The following is a 20,937-nucleotide window of genomic DNA, read 5'->3' as shown; positions in this document are numbered from 1 at the left end:
TAAAGGAAATTGTATGCACTATATTTGAAATTCATCTTTTGAGTTTGTATTATTTAGAAGGATAGCAAAAGTGATTTTGAATAGGGTAGGATTAGGTAGGGAAATGTTTAGTTTTCTGTTAAAGGAATGGTGGTTAAAGACTCAACGAAGTTCAGGAAATGAGGACCAACGTCGTGAACTGATCAACCTTCCTGGCAACCCGCTTTAATTGCAGCTTTTACCTTAACTGTATACAGTATTGGTATGTGGAAGACGTTCCTCCTATTATCAGTTAATTTAGAGCAAAAGTTATTTGAATTACATAATTGTTATCAATAACTATTGTTTGTCAATTCTATTTTGTGCACTGGGTTACTGTTAATATCTTGTTCTTTTGCTTGTTAATTTACTGTAATTATATTTTGGTACTGTTGGAGCCAGTAATGTGTAATCTCTATACAGTTGCCACCCTGTACAAAACAGAAAATTTAAAGGACATAGCTTTGCTGATATATATATATATATATATATATATATATATATATATATATATATATATATATATATATATATATATATATATATATATATATATATATATATATATATATATATATATAATTTTTTTTTTTTTGAGAAAGAGTGGATGTACACTCCAGTGAACATGGGAAAATATGTGATGAATAAGGAATATAGGTGGGGGGGGGGGAGTAAGCAGTTTCTCTAGTTACAGGGTAGACTTCAGTGACTGGAAGTTACGGCATCAAATTCCAGAGCCCGAAACCAACATTTTAGTTACGCTGGTTAGTAAAGGCATCAATGTGATTGAGGCATATTCTTATATGAATTACATTACAGTAGTATTTAATTTGTATATTCAGTTGTATCATATTGAGACTTAAGGAACGTTGTATCGTAGCTTTCTAAAGATAGACATTTTCCGATTTCAGAAGATGCATACATCTAATATCTCTACCCATAGTGCAAGTGAACATCAGTGTTTAAAGTGTATGAGTGTAGATTATAGTTTTGTTGGACCCTTTTTTCCTTATTCATTTCAATAAACTCATCACTAATGCCTGTGTTGCTTGAAAATCTTCTTATTGATAAATGTTGAGTGATACAAAGTTTCATATTTTAAGTATTATAGTGACATGGATATTTCTCTTAATGTGGTCTTTTCTTCCTGTTAATTGGTAACAATATTTGTTCTAACTATATATCACAATAACATACTTCATTGTTAGTCTTTGGAATGTTGGAATGGTACATACTGTACTCCTAACTTGTAATAGTGGATTAGTTTAATAGCTGGAACATATTTGCTGTCTTAAATTATTGATTTGCTGAGTGGGTTGCACTGCTGTATGCACAATTTAGAAAGAAGATGGTGGATAGTTATCTAACTGGGTTATGCATTACACAACTACTACTGCTGTAAAGTGTCTGCTTATGTGGGAATGCTAGGTTTGGCAGTTGTTCTTGAATGCAGTACAGGGTATCTGGTTTCTGATACCTGTAGTGGTAAAATTTAGTGCTTGACTTCATTTAAAATTACTGATTATATTTTGTCTGTCAAAAGTTTACATTCGAATGCTAACAGTGGAATGGTTTTTGTAGCTTTTGTATTTCTGCTGAACATTGAATGTCCAACACACGCTAGGGTTCCAGTACAAAGTGTACAGTACAGTATAGGAATATGCTATGACTTGTGTATTAACCAGTTGGTTAGCTTTGCCCCTCACCTCTGCCTGTCTCTGTGATATATGAATGTGTGTATATTTTGCAATGCACAGTATAATCATATTCTGTTTGGGGAATGGTGAAATTCTAACTAGCTATGATAGTGTGCATTTCCATGTGATCTTCACTCTCCCTTGTTCAATTTGTACAAGTGTTGATAAATGAGTGGCTTGTATGCTGTGCTTGTTAACTGTTCTTGTGTGAATTTTGCCAATAATCTCTACTAGAATATTATTTACTCGAACATGTTTGCAGTAAAATATGCTTTAAACTTGACAAAATGTATTTGTTACTACAATTCTTTAACAAACCATGTGTTATGATACACAGTTCTGTTGCTTATATATGTATAGTGTGTATGTGATGTTTTTGTATGAACTTTTACATCCTGTAATCTTGGCTGAATTGAGTGAAATATTGATATACTGATTATGTAAATGAGATATACTATCCTTAGATTAAGATGCATCTTGTAAACTTGGAGGAACTGGAACCTTGCATTAATGTGTTTGGATTCATTATCTGGGCTCATTAATTCAAGTGTCGGTCACTCTCTTATAAACCTAATTGGATTATAAGGAGAGTGGGAAAGAGGGTGGGACCTTTCCTCCAAGTAAAATTTTTTTTTTGTTATATTCAAATAATGTAGAATGCCATGAGTGTGTAATGCTGATTTTGAAGATGGATCCAAAGCCAAAGAACAACCCTAAGAAGGTTAGTTCTTTTATTAGAAATTCTAAATTAATTTTCATGTTACTACTAATTGCTGATTAAATGTAAATCATAAAGCAGTCATAAGGGATGGTGGTTGTAATGTCATTGCTGTACTATATGCTGTATTCAGTAGGTGTTATTTTTAATTGGAGTTGCATCTAGTGCTGTGTGAGCATATTTTTGTCATTAACATTGACCATCTAACAATTTTAAATTCTTAAATTATTTGCAGGAACATGAGACCAGAAGTTTAGTCAGCATTTTCGAGAATGGTTCCTGGGAGCTAAATTTATGCAGTACCAGAAGTCAACTAGGAAATAGGGCACTTGATTCATCTGGGGCTGTGATAGGACTTGGTGGAAATATCAGATACTGCAGTGCTTTGAAGATTGGATATCTCTTCATCTTCATCTCTCGTGGAAGGAGTTCGGGTGTTGCCTACGATTGTATTTTAACTTAAGGTTTGTATTGGCAATTTATTTGTGGGCGTTTATTAAAATTAATTTGTATTTTATATTAATATTGTAGTTGAGAATATTAATCAACAATAACTTTGTTGTATGCAGTACAGTATGAAATCATTACTTTCAGGTTTGGTTGCTGCTCAGTGGAGACCCTGCTGAGTATCCTGGAGTCTTTAAAAACAGTCGTTGTAGTCATGAAGGCGTAGTTGCAGGCTGCCCTGTTAAGTCGTGTTGATGGATACTGTAATGGGAGATGAGTGCAGTTGAAGGTAGCAGTGGGACCTATGTGCAGCATCAAAGACAGCACTGTCCTGAGTATGATTGAAGGCGACACTGGGGCATGTGGTCGTGACGGATGGCAGTGCTGGGATGTGCGGTTGTGACTGATGGCAGCGCTAGGACGTGGTAATGACCGATGGCACCGCCGGGACGTGGTTATGACCGATGGCACCGCTGGGACGTGGTTATGACCGAGGGCACCGCTGGGACGTGGTTATGACCGAGGGCACCGCTGGGACGTGGTTATGACCGATGGCACCGCTGGGACGTGGTTATGACCGATGGCATCGTTGGGACGTGCGGTTGTGACTAATGGTAGCACTGGGACGTGAAGTTGTGACTGGTGGTGGACGTGCGAGAATAGTCGGATGTAGCGCTAAGACTGGTTAGTGCTGAGCAGCAGGACTGGGACGTAAATGGGTCGGCGACCGGGCTGGGAAGTGGGACGTAGAAGTGGGTCAGACGTAGAAGTGGGTCGGATGCCGTGCTGGGACATCAAAGTGTGAGCCTGGATGACGGTTGGAACACAGGGACAGAGGGGGTGCATTTTACTTGTTTACTGGGGTATGGTGCTCTGGCTTTTTAAATTTCTCTATAGTTAGGAGGTACTGTATAATATAAAAATATTCACCACTAAGGATTTTTGTAAAGACAGTGTGCTGTAGGCAATGTATATCAATAAAACTTGTGCTCTTTAAAACAATTAGCTACTATAATTTTAATGTTTTGTAGAAGTGAAACTACTCTTTGCTGTCTAGTCTGCACAATTTATAACTTATTGTCAAACGTAAGAATGAAGTGAAGTAACGCCTGCCCTGATTAGTTGGATAGATCAGTAGCTGTAAGTTAAATTAGGCCTAAACCACATGCCAGAGTGACATATCCCTATTAGATACAACATTATGAAGTACCCCTTCTTCCTGAGGTCCAAGGTTGGGACCGTGCGGAGATCTAGTGGGCTGTTGGAGGCCGCGTGTGGAAGCTACTAAGGGGCATCAATGACTACTGAGAAACCAGTGGAGGAGTTAGAAAGCCGCGTCGGGGAGTTTTGGTGACCAGACAAAGAGGCCATATAACTGCGGAGTAAGTCGAAGCCACTAAGGAGCTGAAGTGGTTGTCTGAAATCATGCTGGGAGCAACAGTTGCAGCGAAAGAGACCACTGAAGAACTGTGGTAGCTGTCAGCAGCCTGCAGTGGTGGCCAGATGATGTGCTGAAGTTCGGGTGTTGCTGCTCTTCAAGTTAAAGGTGAGTTATTATGAATACTTTGCTAACTAATACTGTATTAATGCTGCGTAGTCTTGTGTGTGTATACAGTGTAAAATATGTCTGCTAAGGTTTGAAGATTTTGAACTGATAATTTGTCTTGTTTTCAGGGAGTTTGTTGTATGCATGGATATTGGTATGTCGTCAAGTTTGTCATCCAGCACTTGGTTTGCAAAGGAGTGTTGAGACTGAATCATCACTTCAGGTTGAAATAGGATCCTCAGGATGTGCAGTTTTGCTGCAGGGACTTAGATTATGCTGGTGTGTTCACAAATTTAGAGGAAATACTGTACTGTGGGATTTTTCACCCAATTTTGTCAGTGGAATTGTCAGCTTGCTACATACAGATCAAGTTGTCAAACAAGACTTGTACTATGAACATCAGCAAAACGATGCCATTGAAAGGTTGGTTTACTTTGGCAAAGTTTTTTTTAACATTTTGGCAAAAATTTTCTTTTTAAAAAACTATGGAATAATTTGAATGATGAACTCACTTATAATTATTGGTAATAGTTTAAGCTTGCAAACTATATATTTTTTCAATGCATTTTCTTTTGTTTCAGATACATTTGAATGTGTGGCGAGACATTTTGGCTGTGGACGGCAGGTCAGCATTTGTTCGTAGGAGTTATAAAAAAGTATTTGTAGACTTGCCATTCTGTTCTGGGAAAAAATTAATGCATGTTATACAAGTATTGGAATTGGGAACAGGAAGATTTTTTGTGAAAAATATCAAGAAAGAACAAGATGCTCCTGGACAGGTCAGGCTCTAGAACTTCTTATGCATGTGATGAATTACTGTACTATCTATCATTCTGGTGTCCGGGAGCAGTAGTTTTGTATCTTTGTACTTGAGTACTGTAGTTCCTTCAGTCTTTGACCTTGACTACTGCACAACTCATGACCATACACAGAACATTGACAGAAAAAAAACACAAAGTAGATAAATTTGAGAAAAAAGAAGAATGTAAAAAAAAAATAGCCATACTGTATATCAAAATGTAAAACTGAAAACCACTGCCTTGGATACAATCTTTTGAATGCAATAGATACCATTTTACATGGTATTTATAAGTTAGAAAATACCACTTCTTATGGATTTGCCGCTAATTGCAGTGCTCATTGCTAATATTTTCTGGGTAAAAAACTTGAATTGGACCAACCATTGTGCAGATACATATTTTGGATCTTAAGAGGACTAAAATTTTATATGGATACACTGTACCATGCTGCAGATGAATATCTTCGGTCTTACGAGGGAAAAGATCTTCCTGTTGAGGATAAGTATCTTGATTGTTAGTGAAACAAAGGATATACTATATTGCTTCTTGCAATGTCATTTAAAAGTGATTTTACATGCTAATTACAGACATCTTCATTGTTTAAAGAAAGAATGGATTGATATGCTACTTTTAAGATTTTGATAGTGAAGAAGGAATGGATACACCTACAAACTGCTTCCAGATCAGTGATGGATATATTAACTGCTTAAAATCTCGTGATCAGTGAAAGTGAGTACAGTACTGTTCACTTGCAGTGTATGAAATGCTTAATTTTTTAAGACTAACATGTTCCAAGTAGAGAAAGTACCAAATCTAACTTAATTGAAAATTTAGATTTGTGAAGACTGTAAGTAACAGTGGAAATGAATGAGAATAATTTATAGATTTACATGATAGAAGATCCCATATGAAATGGCAGTCTTGCCTTGGTACAGTATCGTGTTTAACCCACCCAGTGCAAATGACCAGCAAACAAAAACCTTTAAAACCAATCTGTGTAACTGACCAACAAAACTTTTGCATACTATAAATGGTTAATTCAAGAAGACTTAAGTTAAAAGAGAAGTAAAGTTAAATGTGCAAGGATTATCTCCATGGAATTTCAAATTGCAGTACCTGTACTGTATAGAGGAAAGTTATTTTATATTGAAACCTGTAGACCCTAAGGTTAACGAAGATTAAGTGAAAGGATAAACACAGTTCTAGGAAATATTAAAGAACATTCTAACTGACTACAGGAACAATGACTGACAATATTCTAAAGTGAACTTGTGGACCAGTAAGTAAAAAGTCACACTTGGTGAGTAAATTGGCTTTATTACTAATGAATTGCATACTCTTGAATATCTATACATAGTTGGTATTCTTGTAAGTAAATTAATATTTGAAAGAAGAATATCTTTATTACTGAAGTCTGACAATGACGAAAAGTCAGGAAAATAAGCATGGAAACTAGACTGATTCATGGTAAATGATAAAACAACAGTACCAATATATTGAATGTTTAAGGCTCCATACTGAAGTAAATGAGCAGGTCCTAAGTAGTTGAATACTACAGCATTGTGGAAGTAAACATAATGAATATGATGCTAAAGTTACAGTTTTTCTGAAGTAACCACCGTTTGAGAAGTAACCATACTTAAATATGATGTGAAAGTTACACCGTTTGACAAGTAACTATGGCAGTTTCAACGGAATTGTCTTAAGTGAATATTCAAGCCAATTAAAATTAGCTCCCTTGAATATGGAACAAAACCTACACCAGTCGAGAAGGAAGATGAAAGGTACACCATGGAAAGAATATATCTGCATAAGCACCAAAATAAATGGCGAATTGAGAAATTTTTGAAGGTCGTCTTGCGGGACAGATCAACAACTTGAAGAATAATACATTATAACTAAAGGCAAGGTTATTTTTGTTATTGTAAATAGAACTTATGTATTGCTAGCCAATTAAGGATAATTTGTAAAGTATGGTAAGATGTTTGAGAATAACATGAATTTGTCATCAAATATTAGAGAATAGGTATTGTACATGAATTTGTCATCAAATATTAGAGAATAGTCATTGTAAATTTATTCACTGCATGAAGTGGATGGGTATGGTAAACGCCACAGGTGCAGGAAGATGATGGGCATGGTCGCCTACACAGGTGCAGGAAGAGGATGGGCATGGCTGACGACACCAGTGCAGGAAGAGGATGGGCATGGTCGCCTACACTGGTGCAGGAAGAGGATGGGCATGGTCGTCTACACAGGTGCAGGAAGAGGCTGGGCATGGTCGACGACACAGGTGCAGGAAGAGGATGGGCATGGTCGTCTACACAGGTGCAGGAAGAGGATGTGGGCATGGTCGTCTACACTGGTGCAGGAAGAGGTTGGGCATGGTCATCTACACAGGTGCAGGAAAGAGGATGGGCATGGTCGGTGGCCTACACAGGTGCAGGAAGAGGATGGGCATGGCTGACACCAGTGCAGGAAGAGGATGGGCATGGTCGTCTACACAGGTGCAGGAAGGGGCTGGGCATGGTCGACGACACAGGTGCAGGAGAGGATGGGCATGGTCGTCTACACAGGTGCAGGAAGAGGATGGGCATGGTCGTCTACAGGTGCAGGAAGAGGATGGGCATGGTTGTCTACACAGGTGCAGGAAGAGGATGGGCATGGTCGTCTACACAGGTGCAGGAAGAGGCTGGGCATGGTCGACGACACAGGTGCAGGAAGAGGATGGGCATGGTCGTCTACACAGGTGCAGGAAGAGGATGGGCATGGTCGTCTACACAGGTGCAGGAAGAGGATGGGCATGGTTGTCTACACAGGTGCAGGAAGAGGATGGGCATGGTCGTCTACACAGGTGCAGGAAGAGGATGGGCATGGTCGTCTACACAGGTGAAGGAAGAGGATGGGCATGGTGGTCTTCACAGGTGCTGACGAGGGAAGGATGTACAAGAGGATGGGCATGGTCGCCGTTGGGACGTTGTTGATGAGGTGCAAGAGGACGGGCAGGTCGTCGTCGTCGATGGAAGCACAAGAGGGTGGGCACGGTCGTGATGGAGGTACAAGAGGACGGTCATTGTCGTTGATGGGGGAAAGGAGAATGGTCAACTTCAAGAATTCAAGACCCCAGAGGAAGTATAAGGCTGGATGCAGATGTCTTTGGTGAGAGGACATATGTGGTTGTCTTAGATAGTGGATGTAAAGTCATCAGGCAGGAACTACTAGGATGGGCCTCCACTTTAATAGGTGTAAAAAAAGGTGAGGGTAGTGTGGTTGGTTGATTTAGGCACTTTCATTTAACATCAGGATTTCAAGAGATTGGCCTTGGTTTGAAGAGGAAAATTGGTTCAGGTTTATCAAGAAGATATTGAAGACCCTGTACAAAGCTGTAAGGAGATGAAGAAGGATCCCATTATGATAGCCAGGTGGATTACAGTATAATTTCACAGGGAAGTGAAAAAGATAGATTTTATCACTGGCCACTGATTATTAAGGTGGAGAGAGTAGATTTTGCTAGGGAGAAGAATATGTGCTAGGCATTAATTATCAGGAGGCAAGGGAGAGTAATAGCAATAACACTCAGGAGGTAAGCAAGAGTGGAGGAATTTGTCCACAGGATTGGGGAAAGGAGGAAAAGGGTTAAATGTTCATCTCGGTAAGGAATGAATTGAAGATAAATATGCACTCTTCAAGAGCAGGGGCTTCATCGCCCTGTCATCACAAAACAGAAGAGGATGGTTATTCACAGTAGCCTTCAGTCATCACAAATCTCAAGTTATAAATGAAGAGGATGGACTTGAGCATATTCAGCCTTGAAGTACAACAGTAAAGGAAGGCCTTAGTCATTGAGAGATATAAGAAGATGGACTTTGACAGAAGTATGTCTTCAGTGCCAGGAGGATAGAGAGGTGTTGGTTATCCCCACGTTATGAGAAGAGGATTGTCAAGTACTGCACTGCTTGCAAATAATGAGATTCACCCACCAACTTGACGGTCGTGGACGGTCCTTCAGGAGTGTCCTAGACAATCAAATCTCTCTTATTCCAGAGAGACAACTGGTGCTACAGTACAAGACCACTCAAGGTAAGGTGTTTGTATCATTTCAGTTTTATGTGGTAAGTATAAAATTGTATTTTCTGAGGATCTACTTTTTTTTTTACTCCTTGGTAATCATAATGTTTGTTTTGTGTGAATGTGTTTCATAATTTCACTACAGAGTTATCTTAATGATTCAGGCATTGGTAAGTGTCGCTCAGAGTTCACTAAGCAAAATTCTTCCATTCATATTCACCAATACTAGATATCCCTATCAATTATAGTACGTACATGTATTCAGTTTTTAGATGTCAACCCTATCAATTATTCAGTTTTTAGATGTCATGAATAGATTCTAAAAGGCAATATTCTTTCACCCAAATTCACCAATTCCAGGTTCCCCCTTTTTGGCTTGATTGTTGAGACTGGGTGGAGCGAGCCTGGGACAGTTGTGACATGGCCGAGCAAGGCAGGGACTGAGACAGGAAAGCCATGGGGCAGGGCCAGATGAAGAAACAGTCATTCGTAGGCAATACAGAGCAGACAACTCTGGGGGCCGTGTGTGGATTGGACCCACTGTAGATGCGCACTTTGTGGAGGAGAGAAGATAAACAGTGGGAAAAGAAGCTACTACCCTAACCAGATCAGATGGACGTTACAAAGCCTCAATCTTTTCGAACTAGGGCACTAGGACGAATTTTAGGTTACGTAAATATTCTATCTATTTAGAGCGTATTCATGAGAAGTAATTTTCCATAAAGTATTTTTATGTTCTGGTATACTGAGTAGTGAAATTGCGAAGTTCATATATTGAAATGATTTTTCATGATCTCAAACTGAAGTGGTTATTACTGAAGATAGTTCGTCAAAAATTAATCGCGTCCCGTTGACGTCCACATCAACTCCACCTTGTCCCTCGGCTCAGCTGCAACAGGAAGTCGTCAGAGGAATCTGATGACCGCCTTCTTAAAATCCACGCTCTGGTAATATCCAGGTCAGGTTACAGTATTCGAAGCTGTAGTGATTCTTCAGGTCTTCTCTTAGGACAGGATGTTTGGTACACCACAACTTTGAAAATGTTCCACGGCATCACCTCGGCCAGTTGCACTTTCAGAGGATCGTCTTCATATGTCTTGCATCTGAGTTTGTTCTACCCATTCTCCCATGAAAAGGTCGTGGCTCATCACATCTATCACTTCTGCACATCAGTAATCACTACTATATCAACACAGTTACTGTGTATTTCATCATCAACCTTTGCTACAGTGGCTTCACAACTTTAACAAAGCTGCTGTGTGTATATCACATCTACAACTTCATTATAACGGCTGTGTGTGTATGTGCTATCTGCTGTGTACGTCATCACATCCGCTGTGTACGTCATCACATCCCCATCTATATAGCTGCTGTGTTTCTTCACTACTACAACTACATTGTTGCTGGTTGCATGTCAACACAAAATGTCACCACTGATGAATGTCTTCACTTCTAGCTCTGACATTACTGATGAATTTTATGAATGTTTGATTAAGGTTAATTTGTTTTACCAGTCGGTGCTGTTTCAGATGGCTGAAACAATTTATGAATAAAATTATATCATAATTGCGTATTTTATAATTACCTATTAATAGTGTATTGAAATGAATATTTGAAATTTACTCTAGAATGGGATTAAATATTTAATTAGATTATATACAGTACTTCTATTCCCTGGACCTAGAATTACAATTTACTATACGTGAGACAACACAGTAGTTTTAAAAATCTTTGCAAGAAACGTGGCTTAAAATTCTTAGACGGTGAAATATAATTGCATTTTATTTACTGTTATTTCAAACCTTAGAACCCTCCGTGGAATGCAGTCGAGTTTTTAATTAATTAAATAGTGTTAGTGTTACAAGGCTGTTGTGCTGTTTGCAAATTTGAGCTGTGTACAAAAGACCAGCAACAGGAAAGAGATTGGAATAGGGTGAAACTAGAGCCTGGAGATTCGTTCAACTATCTTGCATGGACGAAGAAACATTACTATAACTCACTGGTAACTCCATTCATCGAGCACCAAGACTCGTGTATGCAAAAATCAATAACACCACATGGACGAATTCCAGCAACTGCAGATCCTGGCAACAGGTAGTGTATATGAAGATTTAAAGTTTTCTGTTGCCACCTTTACTGTAATTACAAACATCCTTCACAAGCCACAAAATATTTCTAGGCACTCGAGTTCCTGTAGTCCTCTGACATATGGACCTGTAAAGTTTGAATGAAGAATTTTACAATTCCTGGTAATGTCCAGTGTGGAGTAGGATAATCCCAGGGTGAACTTTTTCGGCAATATGGCGATAATAAAAAAATAAAGGACTTGCAAAACGTAACACTGTAAGTAAAAAACGTGCCACGCAACAAATTCGTGCTGTCAGAATTTTTAATTAAACTTATTTGAATAGACAAGTCTTTACTCATTTATTTATAAATGCAGTAACCGAAAATTCAAAATATTTTGCATTTAAAGATTCGCTTTTCATTACTTATCTGTTCTTTGGTAACATTGAAACATGTTAAAAAATAAAACTTTTTTACTAAAAAGAAAATTGGCTGCAATCCAGAGTTTGTTTATGTACAATGAAAATTTTTACTTAAACGTCTCCACTACCGCCTGGGAAGATAATGTGTATAATGTGTTGTCTAGTGGTAGACCCTGTTGCCATATGGCATCACAAAAATTGTGATCAAGTCCCAGGTTGCTGATCTGACTTTCTGCCTCATTTCCACATAACTGTAGGTCTCAGTTGTTTCTCTTACTTTGACAACACAACATACATAATGTATATCGTTTCTCACTCTTGATTCATTTGTTTTCGTTTTGTATTTATTTATGGTTATTATTTTTAGTATTTTATTTATATTTTTAGTATTTTAGTATTTTTTATTAATTATAATAATAATAATAGTTATTATTATTCTTACTACATTTCGCCCCCCCCCCCCCACCCCAGGCCCTTGTGGGTCAGTGACCTGTGTCCGGGTGGACTAATTGAGTAGTGTGAGTTGTGTAGTGTGGCGGTCGCAGTGTGTGTGCAACGATGTTATTTGGTTATAGTGAGAAACCCCAATGACAAATGTGTCCCATACTTACATTTAGGTGATCTAGTAAATAACTTATGTGATTGAGAAAGCTTACAAAATTCGTGGATTTTAACAAGGTCCCGATAAAGTGTTAATTGAAACCTTCAGCGTATCTGAACGTATCTTCCAGTTGAAGTTGGCGAGGAATACATGATGATACGATACATCAACATTACTTTATGTCCAAGGTGTTTTGATGGGAACTGGATGTGATTATGGATACTGTTCAAATTAAATTAGGTAAGGTGATTGATTCTTTTTGTTTTTTTACAGACATGTGAAAAATCCCTGGATTCTTGAATATTTTGCATTAGGAAATGACCATGAAATTGATGTAGATTTCTTAGAAAATATGTTGAGGGGGTGGATTATCCATATAATTTTTTTTTTTACGGGGAATAGCCCATCTGGGCACAGGTCATCAACCCACAACGGGGCCTAGGGGGGCGAAAAAATAAATTAAAAATAGAAAAGAAGAAACTATATTAATCTACACTACTAAGATGCCGGAAAACCAGCTTTTTGAAGTGAGACAATGTAAGAGTATGGATATACAGAGAAAGGCAGAGCATTCCACAGCTTGGCTGTGTAGGGAAAGAAGGATGTACTATAACGGGTAATTCTAGGAATCTAGTGTAACCGATATCCACAGTAATTTCCACACAGAAACGGTGGGCACCGCGGGCAAGACGAGTGTTACGAGCCCACGGCCCTGCCGGCGGTACACAGGATGCCAAATCTACCGAACATTGCCCGTTAAAGTACCTGTAAAAGAGAGAGTGAAGCAACATTGCAGAGAAGAGAAAGGTATGAAAGAGTATCAACTAAAGGAGGAGAGTTAATAACACGAAATGCCATTGATTCCACTCTATCTAACAGTAGTAGTAGTAGTGGTAGTGGTGGTAAGAAAGGCGAGATCGAACACTCATTCATGGGAGGACGGGAAATTTTTTTGGGGGTATAGGGTCTGTTATATAGCGCAGATGCTCTTTCTTTTATTATGTAATTTTTTTCAGGTAAATTCTCTGTTGTTTATTAAATACTCTGGCGACATGAAGTAAATGCCAAGAAAGAGGATTTGGTTCCCTGTATAGATGTAAATAGTTTTGGTTATATTATGTGGTTTTGTTGGGTCCGTTTTTACATTATATCGCACTACTTTTAACTTAAAACATAGATAGTGTGCGCCAGCAGTGGTTCTAATTTAAATTGATTAGGATTAATAAAGGTACTGTAGTACATGGCATGACAAGCGCGGTCTAGTTGCTGCTAACCCAACAGGAGCAAACATACCTACCAGCGTCGTGGTAATTTGATCAGAGACTGTCACTTGGTTCTCGGAAGCTTTTGCCTGACTAAATCAGCCGATGGCCCTAGACCAAAGACTATATAGTCTTTGCCCTAAACCATCATTACCTCGTATCAAACATGCCAACCCTGCGGATTTCCTCACAGGATATTTCTATCCCACTTTCACAATTCCTTCGTTGACCATTGTTCTCGCCACCTCAACAATACTGTATGCTCTTTTGAAGCTCTCTTATTCCATCATTATTGGTGAATACTGACTCCATGGAAGAAAAGTTTTCTGATGTGCAGAGAGTTAATGGTCAGTGATCTTTAATCACCAGTGTCTTGAAATATATATTATGTTTTAAAACATCATACGGCATATATCTCTAGCATCACATTCTTCATACAATGCTGTGACAAAATACGGGCGACATCGACAGTTTCTCGGCTATTCAAAAATTAATGCACTCTAATTTTATTCAGTTTGAACATCTGGCTCGTAATAATTGAAATGTAACAGTAATATGTATAAAGAAAATCGCAAATACTGTACTTGTAATCTTTTTTTTTTTTACGGGGATGAGCCAACCCAGGCACAGGTCACTGACCCACATTGGGGCCTTGGGGGGGGGCGAAAATGTAATAATAATTATTATTATTCATAGTAAATTAAATTTATAATAAAAATATAATAATAATAATAATAATAAGAGCCATAAAGAAATACAAAAAAAAAGATCAAAAGTGAGAAACAATACATGTATGTTGTGTTGTCAATAGTAGCCTAAGAGAAGCAATTGAGACCCTGCAATTGTGTGTAAATGAGGTAGAAAGTCAGATGAGCAACCTGGGACTCGGTCACAATTTTCGTGATGCCATATGGCAGCAGGGTCTACCGTTAGACAACACATTATGCTTCCAATATCTTCCCAGGTCGTATCTCCCTGTTTGGTAGCTGCCTACTACCTACTACCATTGCACTTACAGTGCAAGAGAACTATAAACGACTACCACGAAATATACAAAAGTCTTTCACAATTGCAATTGTAGTATAATGCCCTTCTTTTACATATTTATTTAAATTTCTTGTATAATATGTGGCTCCATACATTTTCATCAATATCGTTAATTCAGCTTACAAACTGGGTAATTAGGTCCAAAGGTATATTATTGTATACTCCAATGAGAACCTTTTAACATTCTGAATGTATGCCTTTTATGACTTGTTGCCTGTCTTCCAGCCATTGTTAAATCAATTCAATATATTTTCCTCAGTGCCAAATACCTGCAGGATCTTACAGGCTAGCCATGCATGTGGAACTTTGTCAAACGCCTTAAAGAAATTAATGTACTACTACACAACACAAGCTATCGTTCACAGTCTTTGAAACAGTGTTGAGATGCTTTGATAATACTGTGCTCGGTTAGGTGTTGGGTGATAATAGCATCTTCAAAACATTCTCGGTGAGTTTTAATTTGCATATACTGTACTGTATGTGGTCACTAGGCCAGCTGGCTAGTCCAGATTAACTGAAGTCTGGACAATTGAGTCACTCCATTAGCTGCTTTCTTTAGCAGTGTGTTCACCCCAGAACCAGACACAATAACACTGACAGTAACAGGAAATGACTTCCTTCAACCCATAGCCACACTGTAAGGTACAGAAGAAGAGGTCAGATTCAGATTCAGATTTGCCCCCGAGGGGGCTAGTTTATTGGGCACCCCCTTACATCCTGTGCAAGGTGAAGCGCAGAAGCGTTTACAGCGCCCAACAGGGAAGTATGAAAAGTTCATACTTGCCTTTATGACTCGTACATTAAGGGCGTAAAAGCCTGAAGGGTCATAGGTTTTGTCAAGTTACATAAAGTGAGAGAATGATGAGTGTGTGGGGGGAAAGCTCCCGGTACATTTTATCTGTTTATGGCAAAGAGTGGCAGGTCCCTAATAATGTCAAATGCCAGGCCTGTGACTAGGAGGAGGGATATCTGGTCTGGGAGGGAAGAGGTGTTGGTAACGGCTGGGGACCTATAGGAGGAGGTCATAGGGCAAGTGAGGATGTAGTGAGAGAGGGTGTGAGAGTCGGGATGGCCACAAAGTTTACAAACAGTGCGGTGAGGCTCAGGGTTGCCAATGTACTCCCATAGGTACCTGTACCCTAGGCGCAGTCTCATGTATATAAGCTGTTGAGATCGAGTCAGGGATTGATATTCTTTGTAGTGGCGGTTGTCGTCACCGGTTACAGCGTCATAGTGGCATAGTGTGACGCTACCCCGTTGTTTCAGGTGTATCCAATTTTCGTTGAATGCCTCTCGTTGTGTGGCGTGTATGTGAGATTTGAGATGATTCAGGGAGAGGGCGAGAGTGGCTTCAATATCTTCTTCTTGTGTAGCTTCTTTGGCAAGCCGATCAACAGTGTCACAGGCAGTTATTCCTATATGTGACGGGATCCAAAGAAACTTGACACGGATGTCATCAGTTTGTTCTAGCCCGGCAACGGCGGCTAGGGTGTGTTGGGCGGCAGGGGAGGAGGGGGAGAGAAGAAGAGGTCAAGAATAAGTTGACAAAGTTCATCCAAGATCACTAAAAGAGTTGGCTGACCAACTAAGTGCTGCTCTAACAGTCATATTCAGAAGTTTACTAGATAAAAGAGTACCTGCACAGTGCCACAAAATATATGTAAACGTGCACAAATTCAGGCTGAATTTAAAAATGATCAGTAATTTAAGTTTTACTTCTGCAGATATTATATAGATACATACGTTGTGTGCATTTGGATACTGTTGAGCAGATCGATACCCTGGAGAATACTGTATATCTTTTACATTATACTTTTATCCTCTTCGCCACTGATCGGCTCATTAGCCACTTGGGCGGTCAGTCATCTCTGTTAAGTACTGTTGACAAGTACTACTGGGCATGCACCAGCTCCTGAATGTATCTGTAACTGCTCCAGTGTTGGTTGTCTGGTCTTTTAAGAGCTCACACGGTGCCGCCACAACGCTTTCTGGCATTTTGTTCTAAGAGTTCACAATTCTCACTCCGAAAAAGTTTACCCTCAGTTTTCTGGACCTGTGGTTTCTTCAACCTTGATCTGTGACCCCTTGGTTGGTGGGCATCCGCCAGCTGTAGGTATGGACACTCGACTGACTAGTGCCCTCTGAGATGCATAAACGCCCCAATTAGGTCACCCCTTGCCCGTCTGTAGTATAAGCTAGGCAATTGCAGGCACTCTAATCTATCTGTATAACTGAGGTGCCATATTGCAGGCACCAATCTGGTGGCCCTCCTTTGGACATTTTAAATCAACTGATAGTCCCTAGCTTATCTCGAGGACCAGATGGGGTGAGAGTACTCCAGACGAGGAAGCACCTCACTGTTGAAGATCATTACGAAGGACTGACCATATAGATATCTGAACGACCTTCTTATAAGATTTATTACGGTAATTCAGTTGCTTGATTCACCTTCTTCTCACAATGGCCCAAGAACTTCACATTCGGTCTCTATTAATACAGTTTCTTTGTCCCGTTGGGACATGTAATATGCCTGACATTGAATCTTAGCAGCCATTCGTCAAAGCTTTTTGTTCAGCGTTTCATAATTTAAAGCAAAAAAGTAACGACACTTTTTGGAGGGACTGTACAGTACCTTAAATGGTTTTATGGTTCAAAAACTATTTAGAACTTTTTAATGTGAATGAAAAAATGAGAATCTTTATAAAAATATTTATTAGATATCATACACATCTGGATCTCCATAAGAATACGTACCAATAAAATAATTAAGTACAGTGTATGTAAATGACATATAGTATATACTGTATATTCATAGATACAATATTTATATATACAGTACTATATATATATATATATATACTATATATATATATATATATATATATATACAGCTGCTCCTCGACTTACAACGGGGTTAGGGACCCAAATCCAGGTCGTAAGTTGAAAATGCTTAAATAATTCATAGAAAATCTAAAATGGGTGTCTCTTTTCCTTCTCAGCACCACAAAACTCTGACTTTTAAGCTTGCCAGCCATTTTAAAGTGAATTACAAAATTTTTTTTTGTCAGTACACAGTGCAATCACTAACATCGGGACTCGAAAATACGTAATTTGACAAAATTTTGGTACGACTGAGGCGGTCGTATGTTCAGGTGGTCGTAAGTCGAGTAGGTCGTAAGTCGAGGAGTAGCTGTATATATATATATATATATATATATATATATATATATATATATATATATATATATATATATATATATATATATATATATATATATATATATATATATTCTTAATATTACAAGTTACACATCTGTTAAGTATTTATACACCAAGATATATGACAGGCAGTAGTACCACACAGAGAGGTTTGTATTTTAACACATACTGTACTAAATAGTGGAAATATTCGTAAACTGAACAATGAACGCTAATCACCCAGAAATTTGGAAATCAAACCCACACTATAAGACAGAAACTTATATTAAAGCATTAATGTGGGTTTGATGTCCAATTTTATGTTCGCAATATTGTACAGTACTGTGAATCTTTCCAAGCACTCAGAAGTTTGTAATTGTAACTCACATTTTTTGTACTGATAAAACCTTACTGTACATAAATGCATACACCTGTTTACATGTGTAAGAGCATGATAAACAATCCACTTTTCTGATTCATAAAAGATTTGTTTACTTTAGCACTTTGTCTTGTTCTTCCTTCCATACAGATAAAGTGTGCTAGAATTAATAAATACTTCAGTCCTTCAGTCTACGGCATAAGGTTATACAGTAAATATGTTACAAAAGTTATGCTACTTGTATGTGCTGATACCGAAATTTCTCCTGAATAAATTATCTATGTACTGTATATTCCATAGTCGAGCCTGTCCCTTTCTCACTTGAACCATAACACTGTACAGTATATAGTACTGTACAACATAGGCAGCACAGTTTTGATATTTGAGCTTTTCTGAGATGAAAGCAGTTGGTGGTGATTACAGTATATATTATCTAAACTTCTCCTAACATTCACCAGTACAGTACTATAGTAGGAGCTTATCAATGTTTTGAGCAGTGTTTTCTCTTTATGAAAACGTAAATAATGTTTATAAAGTCTTCTTTAATATTGCACAGTGTACATCTAGCCCTTCTATGAATCAAATGTAACTTTTAGGGAGGGAAGAGAACTCCAAAACTCCTCTGTCTGGTGTTACACCTTCTCTTTGATTTACTCTTTTAAATCACCTAATAGTGTTTATTAGTGAAACAAATTTCGTACCAAATGAGTGAAACTGTACAATAGCTATACGAGTTTTATAGCAGTAAACAGTTTAAAATTTTAGCTTGTTGGAATACAGAAAAAATTATATACGGTAGCAAAGAGATACGGCATAAATCTAAGTTCACATGTACGGTATTTGGAGCTGATTTTCTTGGCGGATATTTGAATTTAGTATTTTAGCCTGGGGACCCCTCAAGAATGACCACACAAATGTTTTTAGACTACAGTATTCTTGAGAAGGTTTAGCTATAATCCGACTCCATATTACTTTTTACTTTTATCCTCTTCGCCACTGATCGGCTCGCTAGCTGCCCGGGTGATCGGTTACGTCTCTGATTACTTTTCCTTTACATTTATCTTCTTCACCAAAAGATCGGCTCGCTAGCCGCCCGGGCGATCGGTCACGTCTTTGTCACCCACTGTTGGCAAAACTGGGCATGTTAGGACTCAAGAAAATTTTGAATTTTTTCTTGATAATTCCACTCAACAACATACTGTAAATTATACCCGGCACCTGTGCTCGACATGCTTCATGAATCAGTGAGATCTATCTCATGAATCGCTATTTGCTCATGAAAATACATCAGACCAAATTTTTTTCTTTACCTTTCACAATATTTAACCAAACCAAATTATTTCTTAATAAAATTTCATTAAATTTTTTTTTTTACTATGGTTGATTGGACGGACACCAAACAAGACAATTCAATCAAAGATTTCATCTAACAGTCTTAGTTGTAACAGTTTTGTGTTGAAGATTTTTCTTTGCCACAGTGGTACCATAGTCCATCAAACCATGGCTCAGGATAAGCTAACTCTTACCTGCCTCAAGGATTTTAGGGAAAACAATGTAAACAGTATACATGATTTGATTTTTGTATATCAGTGATTGTGACCTCATTGAAAGCTGTTGTGTTTGGTGATCACTGTCTATTTACGAATATTTATGCTATTGATACAGCAAATCCATCTACTATACTGTACATTCTTAAGGAACATTGCTTCCAACAAACTTGTTAAACACCCATTATAACCCTTATTTTACTGTCAACAATCTTAATATTTAATTTTGTAAAATATGCAATTAAATTTTTTTTTATGATAAGTAGATTTTTGTGTTTTTACTACAAATGTTATTAAAAGAGCCAATTTGAGTTACAAAGTTATAAGAACAGGCTATTGTTATTGTGTTGACAAATGGTGGGTCCATAGTGACAGATGTAGCCGGGGAGTCAATGATCAAAACCATTCACCCACTGGTACACATGACAGTGAGTGAGTTCCATGTGCCTGTCAGCCTTTAGGGGTTGTGTGGATACAGCACACTGAAGAATAAGTCTCAGCACACAAGAAGGCAATATAGCCAGCACTGTACAGTGCAGTACTCAACTGCCTTCACTTCCCCAACTATAGTCAGGTCAACTGGTGCTGCCTCAGGCTTAAACCAGCAACCATTAGGATAGAAGGCAAGTGCTGGATCCACAATGGTACAGTATATGTAACACCAAATTAACACCACCAACATTTTATACAAAATTAACACTGTATCAAGACTTTACCTTGTTGTTGTTCTTAAATGATTTATATTTACCAACACACTGGTGCATTTGAAAGTTAAATTTAAAGCATTTTCCATAAAAAATAAATTTGTACTGTACAGGCAAGTACAGTACAGCTATACTATGGCATATAACTAAAAATGTCCATAACATTCATACTAAGATCATGAAATAAGTTAATAATCAATAACTAAGGACACCATTCATATATGGTTTGCATTATAATTACTGTATACACATGATCGTCCATACAATTTTAAAAGAGAATACAGCCACTCCTCGACTTACGACAGGGTTAGGGACCCAAATCCAGGTCGTAAGTCGAAAATGTAAAAATAATACATAGAAAATCTAAAATGAGTGTCTCTTTTTCTTCTCATCACCACAAAACTCTCACTTGTAAG

General features: G+C 38.1%; 1 protein-coding gene across 8 annotated transcripts; it reads left to right on the top strand.

Annotated features, from left to right (window-relative positions):
* Positions 1-613: 613 nt before the first annotated feature.
* LOC121876248 lies at positions 614-10,860 on the top strand. 8 transcript variants are annotated; one of them, XR_006090738.1, is made up of 8 exons: positions 614-782; positions 930-2,436; positions 2,669-2,897; positions 3,028-4,426; positions 4,555-4,849; positions 5,008-5,051; positions 7,380-7,768; positions 7,836-10,860. XR_006090738.1 is itself a non-coding variant. In XM_042381263.1 (4 exons), exons 1-4 carry the CDS (start codon positions 4,819-4,821, stop codon positions 8,117-8,119), a joined length of 816 nt encoding a protein of 271 aa, XP_042237197.1. In that variant the 5' UTR covers positions 4,661-4,818; the 3' UTR covers positions 8,120-10,860. The 8 variants fall into 8 exon arrangements, 1 of the variants encoding a protein (XP_042237197.1); XR_006090737.1 differs by having other exon boundaries at positions 7,320-7,768; XR_006090739.1 differs by having other exon boundaries at positions 615-782; positions 5,008-7,768; positions 7,836-8,010; positions 8,116-10,860.
* The last annotated feature ends 10,077 nt before the right edge of the window (positions 10,861-20,937 follow it).

The sequence above is a fragment of the Homarus americanus genome, unplaced genomic scaffold, assembly GCF_018991925.1.
Source record: "Homarus americanus isolate GMGI-L3 unplaced genomic scaffold, GMGI_Hamer_2.0 scaffold34921, whole genome shotgun sequence".
In the NCBI taxonomy this organism is placed as follows: Eukaryota; Metazoa; Arthropoda; class Malacostraca; order Decapoda; family Nephropidae; genus Homarus; species Homarus americanus.
The sequence above is the reverse complement of the archived record's forward strand: the minus strand, read 5'-3'. Positions and strand labels throughout refer to the sequence as shown.

Coding starts and splice junctions, on each gene's coding strand:
- LOC121876248 (XM_042381263.1), top strand. CDS start 4,819: ATGAACATCAGCAAAACGATGCCATTGAAAG. Junction 4,850..5,007: donor CAAAACGATGCCATTGAAAG/GTTGGTTTACTT, acceptor CTTTTGTTTCAG/ATACATTTGAATGTGTGGCG. Junction 5,052..7,344: donor ATTTTGGCTGTGGACGGCAG/GTCAGCATTTGT, acceptor TAAACGCCACAG/GTGCAGGAAGATGATGGGCA.